Source organism: Gossypium raimondii, chromosome 9 (genome assembly GCF_025698545.1).
Source record: "Gossypium raimondii isolate GPD5lz chromosome 9, ASM2569854v1, whole genome shotgun sequence".
Classification (NCBI taxonomy): domain Eukaryota; kingdom Viridiplantae; phylum Streptophyta; class Magnoliopsida; order Malvales; family Malvaceae; genus Gossypium; species Gossypium raimondii.
This window is the reverse complement of record NC_068573.1, coordinates 2,573,264-2,584,376: the sequence shown is the minus strand read 5'-3', so window position 1 is coordinate 2,584,376 and position 11,113 is coordinate 2,573,264. Positions and strand designations below refer to the sequence as shown.

The window sequence follows — 11,113 nt, the reverse complement described above, 5'->3', positions numbered from 1 at the left end:
GTCGTTTTGGTTAGGTTAAATTCTGCTATTACTCCCTATACTTTACAAAAGTTGTGGATATTGTCCCTATACTTTGATTTGATCTATCTTAATTTTTTATTTTCTTGGTCAAGTTTAGTCCCTGTACTTTTCGAATTTAGAAATCTTAGTATTGATCCAAATAGTATTCAATCTCTAGCCATGTATTATGCGTACAATTATAGATTTAGTACATATTCTCTAATTGGGTCGTTCTATATCCCTACACTTTTGAATTTTGAAATTTCAATCTTGAAGAAAAAATCGTATTAATCCATTAAATAAATTTTAGTGAGTACTATGTAACACATATGATCAAATATTTAACCGAATTAATTTAACAATTATCATTTGTTTTGGACTTAAATTTTAAAATTTGAAAAGTAAATGACTAAGAAATATCAAATTAAAGTGCAAGAATAAATCTACATCTTTCGTAAAGCATAGGGACTAGTTAAAGAATTTAACCTTTTGGTTATTATCTTTTATCATTAAAAAGAATTGAACTTTCTTTCAGCTCCCACCGCTGGCTCCGAATGGTGTATCTTAGAATTCCAATAGAGCTTTTTGCAGGTAATTGAATTTCAAGCTTTAAACTTGAATCGTGTCTTCTCCATTTGCTTATATAAGCCTCAAAGTTCAAATTTTTTGTTGTGTTTATGCCAAAATAATTCTCTGTTTCTGGTTTCAAGCTTCAAACTTGAAATGGGTCTTTTCTATTTTCTTATATAAGCCTCAAAGTTCAAACTATTTTTCGTTTTTATGCCAAATTAATATACTTTCTTGGTACAACAAATAATGGTCTATTTGTTAAATAGTTAAGATGGGGGGTTTTGCTCAAGTGATTTGAGTATTTTTTAGTTATGGGGGAATTGTTGAGGAATTCAGCTTCTTTCGCTATAATAGCAAATGGGTTTGGATTGCAGTTTCATTCATGTAGCCAAAGTAGAGATACTGTTTGCTTTAGGTTTTTTAATGGCAGCTTCAATGGTGGTTTGCCTTTGAAAACTCACAAAAGGCTTGTACTGAAATGTAGGCTAAACATGGTTTTGGTGCCAGTTTATGAATATGTTCGATTTAGTCCTTTTCCAATGAACATGCCAAGGATGAATTTGCAATTCAAGTCCACCAAGATGGGTAATAGAGTTAAAGCACTGAATATGACTGCTAGTTTTGAATCTGAGTTGGATTCTAGTCGAAATTTGCCTTCAACAAGTTCAAATGGGAAGGACCTTGTTTATGATAGTAAGGTACATTTTTTGGAAGAAAGGAATGAAGAGGAATTATCAAGAAGAATATTGATGCTTAGTAGGTCTAACAAGGTTAGAAGTGCATTGGAATTGTATAAATCAATGGAGTTTTCGGGTCTTAAACCCGATGTTCATGCATATAATTCTCTTCTCTCTTGCATGCTTAGAAACGGGTTACTCGATGATGCTTTGCGAACTTTCGAGTTTATGAAGAACAATAAAGTCATTACAGGACATACTTATAGCATAATACTGAAAGCTATTGCGGATACTCAAGGTAATGATGCAGCTTTAGATATGTTTGCAGAATTGGAAAGGGACTCAAAACTGAAGAAAGATTTTGATATGGTTGTTTATAATACAGTTATATCGATTTGTGGAAGATCGAATAATTGGGTTGAAACCGAGGGGTTATGGAGAAGAATCCAGGAAAATGGTTATATAGGAACACAAGTCACATATTCCTTGCTAATTAGCATTTTTGTTCGTTGTAATCAATGCGAATTGGCAATTGATGCTTACACTGAGATGATTCGAAACAGAGTCGAACCCCGTGATGACACTATGCATGCTATGATTAACGCATGTGTGAAAGAAGAGAAACGGGATTTAGCGTTATCTATATTTCAGAAAATGTTGAATGATGGATTGAAACCGAATCTAGTAGCTTGCAATGCATTGATTAATTCACTTGGAAAAGGCGGAGAGATCAAATTAGCTTTTAAAATCTATGATATTATGATATCTTTAGGTCATAAACCAGATGATTTCACATGGAATTCATTGCTTGGTGCTTTGTATAGAGCAAACCAACATGCCGATGCTCTTCACCTCTTTGAAAGAATAAGACAACAGAATGAACTCATAAGCCTTCATCTATACAACACCGCCTTAATGTCGTGCCAGAAGCTTGGTTCATGGGATAAGGCCTTACAGCTTTTATGGCAAATGGAAGGTTTGGGATTGTCGGTTTCAACCACATCGTATAATCTTGTCATCGGTGCTTGCGAGACTGCGAGGAAACCGAAAGTTGCATTGCAAGTTTATGATCACATGATTCATCAAAAGTGTGTTCCAGATACATTTACTCATTTATCACTAATAAGAAGCTGCATTTGGGGATCTCTTTGGGCTGAAGTGGAAGAAATTTTAGATGTAAGCTTGCATTTTCAATGGTTCGTTGTTTGAATGAATTTAGTGGCATTTTACCTCCTTTACTCATAAAATGGGCAAAGTAGTCTCTGTATGTTAGATAAAGAGCAAACTAGTCTCATGTCACGTGTACCAGTTTTTAATAATAAAAATGGATAGAATTTTCAATAAAAAGGTCAGTTTGCTCTTTCATCTAACATAAATGAACTAATTTGTCTATTTTTTGAGTAGAAGAGGCAAAATGCAATCCGATTCTTAGTACAAGAGCCTCCATGGTACTTTTACCAATTTTAGCTTGTCCTCGTTTACTTAATCTTCAAATTTGGTGTTCAAAAGTCATTTAGAAGAAGGGGCATGTGATTTACAGATAACATTTAGAAGAAGGGGCATGTGATTGTACAAATCCCAATTGAATTTCTAAAGATAACATTTACTTTCTTTCTCTTTTTGTGATTTACAGGGACTTCCACCAAATGTATCTCTTTACAATGCTGCTATTCAAGGAATGAGTTTGAGAGGCAAAGTTGAATCAGCAAAGAAGCTGTACTTCAAAATGCAAAAGAATGGTCTTAAACCTGATGGCAAAACAAGAGCTTTGATGCTTCAAAACTTGCGAAAACATCGATTTAAAGTGAAGAAGTTGACTTGAGGCCGGATTTTTCTCCGGTTATTCATTATTTGCGTCCAACATCCATATCTGATACATATCCACACATGATAGCAAAAACAAGAGCATTGATGCTTCAAAACTTCTGAATGCTTCGATTTAAAGATCAGAAGTTGCCCTAATGTAACTTTGATCTTTTTTTTCTTTTTTGAAATATTCTTGTCCGATGCATATTTAGATACGATGACAAAACAAGAACATCGATACTTCAGAACTTACAAAAAGACCGATTTAAAGCAAAGAAGTCGCCTGGTTCTTCATTTTTCTTGATATATATCCAGATATTGGTACGTAAATATGGCAATTTAAGGACTTCAATACATGTTTGCATCTGATACTTCTGTAGAGAACTAAGAGAAAGATGATCTGACCATAGAGTTTTGTTCAGAAATCTCATGGTGTTAGGTTTATGGGCATTGTATGCATGCTTGTATCTCTGTTATGTATTAGATGAAAGCAATGGTAGAGCCAGAAATTTTTGTTGAGGAGCCGGAATTAAATTATATATTTTCATAATAGTAAAAATATAATTTATCATTTTAATAATTTATATCTTTATAATTTTTAAAGGGTTAAATTAAACTTTTATCATTTTGAGGGCAAAAATGTAATTTTATTATTATTAATTTAAAATTTTATAATTCATAATTTCTCAAGACTTTTTATATTTTAGAATTTTTAATATTTTTTAAATTATTGTTAAAAATGTTGTAGAAATATCAAATTAAATATTTTAGCTATACTTGAGGATCAAATTGGATATTAACCCTTGAATTAATGTGCCATTTTACTTTTCCATTAAGGTTATAAGATCAAAATATATATTTGACAAAAAAATAAATTCCACCAAAATTTGGTAACATTTTTGTACTTTACCCATAAATAAAGCTATCCCTAAGCCATACAATTGCAGAATTTGGAATTGAGAAGGCTGAGGAAAAGATTGTGATTTAAGGGTATTAAAGGTATATTGAGTATTAAATTTAAGGTTTTTAATTGGATTAATTTAATATTCTTTCAATGAAATCAATTCCAAAGTTATACATATTTGAATTTAAAAATTTTATAGGGAATCTTTATTGTTCATCTTTTCTTTTGAAGACTTTTACGGATGTAAAATTTTATTTATTTTTACCTTTTTTCAAATAATATAAGTACTAAAATAAAAATTTTAACATAAAGATATCACATAAGTGAAAATTAAAGGATATAATTATTTTATAAATTAAGAGGTTAATATTAAAAATGAGCTTCCCATTTAAGAATTTCAAAACAAAAATGGAACAAGGCACTTGATGAAAACTATTAAACAAAAAAGTGTTTTGAGTTAACTCATTATTTAGGTTTAAATTTGACAATAATTCTCATCTTGAAGTTTGAAATTTTCTTTGTTCAAGTTAATCTCTAGACTTGATAATTTTTCTCACATTAAGGTTTGAACTAGGTAATTGTTTCCACGTTAGGGTTTGAAATTTTTTTGTCCAAGTTAATCTTGAACTCGATAATTATTTTCACATTGGAACTTGAACTTTAGAGTCTTCAAAAACTATCAAGGACTAACTTAGACAAAAAAATATTTTGAGCCCTAATATAGGAACAACTGCCAAGTTTAAGGATTAACTTGGAAAAAAAAAGTTCAATCCCCAATATAAGAGTAGTTGCCTAGTTCATAGACTAACTTAAACAAAAAAAAAGTTCAAACCACAATGTAAAAATAGCTACCAATACTAAAAAATGATTTAACCCTTAAATTATCCAAAGAGTTTAAGCCAATAACAATATCATCATTATGTGTAAGGTTAAAATATACTATCAATCCCTATATTTTTCGTAAATTTAAAATTAATTATTGTACTTTTATTTTTAAAAATTTAGTCCCACTTTTTAGATTTCAAAATTCAAACTCAATCGTTAATTCTGTTAAAATTATTTTATTAAATTTAAATTCATTACATCGTGTTTTTAGTTACATTACTACTAAGTGAGCATTTGTTTTTTATTTCAAGATGTCACATTAATCAATTTAACAAGAAAACTTAATAATATTAATAATTAGACTAGAATTTTGAAACTAAAAAATAAAAATACAAGCCACAAGAAAATCATCACTTAAAAGAATATATAGATATAGATATAACTGTTGATTTGGGACTTATAGAGAATTCATATACAATGCAAAACTGTGTAATACTTACAGCATTTAGGGGAAAGAAACTTAATAGTTATTAACTTTCAGACAGACTGTGATGAAGCTTCTCGACTGTCAGTTGCTCAAGTATCCAAATCATTGTCGAGTTTCTTCCAACTTTCAGACAGTCTGAGATAAAGCTTCTTGACTGCCGGTTGCTTGAGTATCGGAATCATTATTGAGTTTCTTGAAGACTAGCTTTTGCTGGGGGAGTTGACCATTTGCGAATGCAGTTAGCTCGGTGTCTACCAAGATTGTATCCTCATCTTTGAACTCTCCTCTCAATATGCCTTTGGCAAGTTCGTTTTCAACGTTCTGCTGAATCACTCGTTTCACCGGTCTAGCACCGTAGTTTGGATCATAACCAAGATTTCCGAGAAGTTGAATGGCACTGTCCGTTACCTGAAGTTTTATTTTCCTATCTGCAATCCTATTTTGCACACGTTCCAGCTGTAAAACAAATATGGACACGAGGTTAAAGCGGATAAGCACAGAAAAACGACATCATCGGCTCAACGGTGTAAAAAGGAACCAATAAACTTACCTGTAATCTCACAATACTGCTTATTTGTTCGCGGTCCAAAGGTTGGAACACTATATACTCGTCAACACGATTCATGAACTCAGGTCGAAAGATAGCTCTTGCAGCTTCCATTACCCTCTGCTTGATAGTTTCATAAGCTAAGTCTTTAGGTGTGTCTTCATCCGAGTTTAGAATGTATTGTGAACCCACATTCGAAGTCATAATGATGACAGTGTTGGTAAAGCTCACAGTACGACCTTGTGAATCAGTGACTCTCCCATCATCCAAAATTTGAAGGAAAACATTAAATACATCACCATGAGCTTTCTCGATCTCATCAAAAAGAATTACAGCATAGGGCCTCCGGCGAACTGTTTCTGTCAGCTGTCCTCCTTCTTCATACCCAACATAACCAGGTGGAGCACCTATAAGTCTTGAAACCGCATGTTTTTCCATATACTCACTCATATCGATTCGAACAAGTGCTTCTTCCGTATTAAACAAGTAAGATGCAAGTGCTTTTGCTAGTTCCGTTTTCCCTACACCAGTAGGACCCATAAACATGAAACTGGCAATTGGACGACGGGGATCTGAGAGACCAGCTCGAGATCGTTGAATGGCCTCAGCTACGGATCTGACCGCAGGATCTTGACCTACGACACGTTTATGCAGCACTTCTTCTAAATATAATAGTTTCTCCCTCTCAGATTGTTGAAGCTTGGAAATCGGTATGCCAGTCCATTTACTAACTACTTCGGCAATATCGTTTCCTGTAACTTCTTCTCTTAGCATCGATTTTCCAGATTTCATATACTCATCTAATTCTTTTTCAGCGTCAGCAAGTTGGCGCTGCAAAGAGTTCAGACTTCCGTACTTCAGCTCAGCAGCTCGATTGAGATCATACTCCCGCTCGGCCTGCTGAATCTCAACATTGACCCTATCAATCTGTACCGAGTAAAACAGTTAGTTGACTACCTCTCAAGGACAATAACTACCTCTCAAGGACAATAAATGGCAACATGTATGGTGGCTGAAAATAAAGCTTTTTACCTCTTCCTTGATCGACTGAATGTTTGTCATTACAGACTTCTCATGCTCCCATTGTTCAGTCAACTCGGACTGTCTCTCCTTTAAGAGCGCCAACTCAGCTTCAAGGCGGCTCAGTCTATCTCTTGAAGCTTTATCAGTATCATTTGTGAGAGACAACCTCTCCATTTCCAACTTCAGTACCGAACGATTAATCTCATCGAGGGCAGTAGGTTTTGAAGTGATCTCCATTTTCAATTTAGCAGCTGCTTCATCAACTAAATCAATAGCTGCAAATCCAAAAACCATATATTAGTCCGCAAATACGAGCATCGCCAACTCAATAATACCTGTTTATATGTGTTTGCTCATATGTTACCTTTGTCAGGTAAAAATCGGCCACTAATGTAACGGTCAGACAAGATTGCAGCCTCCACAAGTGCACTGTCAGAAATACGGACTCCATGATGAAGCTCATATCTCTCACGAAGCCCCCGGAGAATAGAAATTGTATCTTCTACTGTTGGTTGATCAACATAAACCTGCTGGAAACGACGTTCCAGGGCAGGATCTTTCTCAATGTATTTACGATATTCATCTAGAGTCGTTGCCCCAATACATCGCAGTTCTCCCCGACCAAGCATAGGCTTCAACAGATTGCCTGCGTCCATTGCACCATTGGTGGCACCTGAAATAGAATACCATTTTCCACAGTACACAAATCACATATCATCAAATATTGGATAAACAACCGATAAATCTAAAAACACAACAAAAGCCTTACCTGCCCCAACAACTGTGTGAATCTCATCAATGAAGAGGATAATTTGGCCTTCTGAATCAGTGACTTCCCGAAGTACAGCCTTCAGTCTGTCTTCAAACTCTCCTCGATATTTAGCCCCAGCTATGAGTGCACCCATGTCGAGTGAGATAAGCTGTAGAAAGAAACCGGTTTATTAGCATCAGCAACATTGTGATTCGAACACCCACCCCCACCCCCAACCTGGGTTTTCTTCCTGGAAAGAAGGGGCTAGATAAGTTCACCTTACGGTTCATCAAAGCCTGAGGGACATCCCCTTGAACGATTCTTTGGGCAAGCCTGTAAAAAGACATAGAATGATAATGTAGATAATGTAGAAATTAAGCTAACACTAACTGCAAAATGCTAATTTCTACAAATTGACTTATGTTGAGACTTTTTTTTAAGGACCAATGTCTTAACATCGGTATCCGATGCATAGCTAGATACAGATTTGGGAATATGATCTCTAAAGACTCCGAATACATAGACATCTCTTAAAATTTTGAACATATCCATGTCAGACACAAACCCAAGTCCAAGTCCAAGTAACATAGCATATACTGAAAGTTCATGGTCTTGTTTCATTGCAAGGCCATTTACAACTATGAAGCTGAAACTTAAGTGCTTACCCTTCAGAAATTGCAGTTTTACCAACACCCGGTTCACCAATGAGCACAGGGTTGTTCTTTGTTCTCCTAGAAAGGATTTGAATGCACCTACGTATTTCATCATCTCTTCCAATAACTGGATCAAGCTTTCCTTCTCTCGCCATTGCTGTTAGATCTTTCCCATACTTCTCCAACGCTTCATACTTTCCTTCGGGGTCTATATTCGAAGTCGAAATGTCAGGAAAACAGAAAACATGCAGATAAACCCCAAGAATAAATGAGCAACCAAAAACACCAAAGCCTCAAGAAGCAACGTTATGACATTGAGAATTGAATCAATCCCATAATCCACTAAAAGGCACTGATATACGAGGATAAACAAAAAGGTCATACCAGTCATCCATGTGGGTAAAAAGAATATGATTCAGACTCAACAAATCAAAAATGTTGAGACATTTTTGCACGAGACAAGCGCATATGGTTTGGTTAATAGGATGTAAAGAAAGGGGAAATTCTGTAACCTTGGTCGGTAACTGACTGACGTCCCCTAATAGATTCTATTGCGGATTTCAAGGCTTGGTTGGATATCTGGAAATCCTTGAACAACTGCTTCCCAAAACGCCGATCTTGTGTAAATCCAAGAACCAAATGCTCGACAGAAACAAACGAATCCCCGTACTCCTTTTTGTACTCTCTTGCTCGCTGCATCAGTGCTTCCAAATCACGTCCTAACATTGAACCAGCAGATTCACCCAAAACCTAGTAAAGCAGAGAAGAGATATTATCAAAAAACAGCACTACCTAATCCACAGATGAAACTAGGAAAACGGTGAGACATAGAGGCAAGCAATGTAGTAAAGTTCAAGTATCAATTGGTTAAGGTTTGATACAAACATATGTGAGAGGAGTTACCTTCGGCTGGCGTTGGATGAACTTATCAGTCGCTTCGAGAAGGCGAGTATTGTCAACTCCGACTTTCAAAAATATTCGCCGAGCAAGACCATTCTTCTGCTCCAATAGAGCTTTCATCAAGTGTTCAGTCTCCACTATTTGATGCTTATTCTCTTTAGCCACATCTGGTGAAGAAACAATGGCTTGCCAGGCCATTTCAGTGAAGTCCTGTTGTGTAATCTGTCATAACATCCCAACCCCAACTCAGCCAAAAGAATTCACAAAGACAATTACATAATAAAGCAAGCTACTTCACACTAAGTTGACTAAGCCATATTCAAAAATGGATACGAGGATATAATCAAGAAATCTCAAAACACATGAAAATATAAGAAAACTATTGAACATTCTTGAGGGGGATCGGCTCTCTTTCTGTAGAAGTCTTTGAAGTGCTGTCTGTGAACCCTCAAATAATGAAGGTATTATGCCCGGGTGTCTATACTTGGTTTTAGCTCCGGATTTGTCTCTTTACTCCGAGAAAAGCACAAAAGGATTCAAGTCGTTTGGCAGGAGCATTAATCCACGAAGGAAATGTTTAACCTTTAGTCTTGGTGGGTTTCGAACCCCACCAAGGCCAAATGTTAAACATTTCTTTGGTGTACTAGACGCACTCCATGAATCCGTATGGCTCTCCTCGGAATAAGGAGACAAAACCTGGGGTTAAAACCGAGCACAGACATTCTGGGCACAATTTCTCCAGTGTTTGAGGATCTGATCCGGTGCTCGATGGACGACAATACTTCTCCCGAAAGAGGGCAGACCCCTCAACAAACATACTCGTATCCAACAATTACACACGAGTACTAGCATCTCTACATACAACATTCGCACTGAACCAATGAAAATCACTGAAGAAGCAACTCAAAATCAATACAGATTCGGTCTCTTTAACACTAATTAAACTAGAATTATTAAAACAAATCATGTTTCTCTACTTAAAAAGAAATATATCGAGACGATGCATATGGAAATAAAATAAAATAAAAAACTATCGGCTACTAACAAGCTAACCTTCCCAGTTGAAGCTTCACAACGAACAACGAAAGGCCTTGAAGAAGTCCTTGAAAACCTCTCAAAAACCCCATTTTTCCTTAACTGAAGTGGTTTAAAGGATTTCAATGAATTGGGTTTTGAAGGAAAGCTCAAAGAAAGGCGTGGGTGAGTTAAAAGGAGATTGTTTATATTAGAAACAGAACGTGTAGCACAAAAACTGAAACCATTAACAGACGCCATTGAAGTAGTAGAAGAAGAAGCCGCCATTGTTGGACTGATTTAAGTTCAGATTTCAAAAAGATGAAATAAGTTCAAATGAATTTAACAAAAATAATCGATTGGCTTTGCGTGGAGTAAGGGGGAAAAAATGAACTTGTAGAGTTCTAGTTGCTGTCTCTCGGCTTTTCTCGAAATCCCTCGGTTTTGTTTGGTTTTACTCTGCGTTTTCTGTAGTTTGGGGATGTCGTTTTAAGGAATGAAAGTTCTGTTCGGACATATATAAGGTTTAAGTGGAGAGAATATCGGTAATCATCTATGTTCTTACACGTGGCTCTTATTTTGTGGATATGATGGAAATATAATAATTATTATTTTTTAAAATATTATAGATAATTTTTACGGATTTAATTTATTTACGATTCAGATTTCAAAATTCAGCGCCCTTGACGTGATTTCCTGGCGCGTACCCTGACATCGCGCTGACGTAGATGTGATTTCGCGGTTTTTCCCACATTAGTTTTTTTGGCTTTTAGGGTTTAGGGTTCAGGCTTTTAAGGGTTTTTAGGTCCTGGAAGAAATAATTTTGAGTTGACGTTTCTGATAAAATAGTATAAAATCGCTTCTAGCAGGATGCTATTTGAGAAGAATTTGTGAAATCGCGCCCTCATGGACGCGCTTTTGCTACAGTAGATCACGGAAGAAATAATTATTTTTTT

The 11,113-nt window shown here is 35.5% G+C and overlaps 2 protein-coding genes across 3 annotated transcripts; one reads left to right on the top strand and one right to left on the bottom strand.

The window, feature by feature from the left end:
- Positions 1-497: 497 nt before the first annotated feature.
- On the top strand, positions 498-3,405 carry LOC105798137 (pentatricopeptide repeat-containing protein At3g29290). 2 transcript variants are annotated; one of them, XM_012628073.2, is made up of 3 exons: positions 498-591; positions 1,055-2,423; positions 2,881-3,405. In XM_012628073.2, the coding sequence occupies exons 2-3, from the start codon at positions 1,062-1,064 to the stop codon at positions 3,067-3,069; spliced, it is 1,551 nt and encodes a 516-aa protein (XP_012483527.1). In that variant the 5' UTR covers positions 498-591; positions 1,055-1,061; the 3' UTR covers positions 3,070-3,405. The 2 variants fall into 2 exon arrangements, with proteins under 2 accessions (XP_012483527.1, XP_012483526.1); XM_012628072.2 differs by having other exon boundaries at positions 527-2,423.
- Positions 3,406-5,192: 1,787 nt separating this feature from the next.
- Positions 5,193-10,638, bottom strand: LOC105798136 (chaperone protein ClpB3, chloroplastic). Its single transcript, XM_012628070.2, has 10 exons — positions 10,197-10,638; positions 9,147-9,365; positions 8,756-8,993; positions 8,256-8,451; positions 7,869-7,923; positions 7,609-7,759; positions 7,204-7,512; positions 6,849-7,114; positions 5,820-6,743; positions 5,193-5,725 (listed from the first exon to the last, which is right to left on the bottom strand). Exons 1-10 carry the CDS (start codon positions 10,443-10,445, stop codon positions 5,396-5,398), a joined length of 2,937 nt encoding a protein of 978 aa, XP_012483524.1. The 5' UTR covers positions 10,446-10,638; the 3' UTR covers positions 5,193-5,395.
- Positions 10,639-11,113: the final 475 nt, after the last annotated feature.

Coding starts and splice junctions, on each gene's coding strand:
- LOC105798137 (XM_012628072.2), top strand. CDS start 882: ATGGGGGAATTGTTGAGGAATTCAGCTTCTTTCGCTATAATAGCAAAT. Junction 2,424..2,880: donor AAGTGGAAGAAATTTTAGAT/GTAAGCTTGCAT, acceptor TGTGATTTACAG/GGACTTCCACCAAATGTATC.
- LOC105798136 (XM_012628070.2), bottom strand. CDS start 10,445: ATGGCGGCTTCTTCTTCTACTACTTCAATGGCGTCTGTTAATGGTTTC. Junction 8,452..8,755: donor TCAGTCAGTTACCGACCAAG/GTTACAGAATTT, acceptor CTTCGAATATAG/ACCCCGAAGGAAAGTATGAA. Junction 7,760..7,868: donor AGGCTTTGATGAACCGTAAG/GTGAACTTATCT, acceptor TTCTTTCTACAG/CTTATCTCACTCGACATGGG.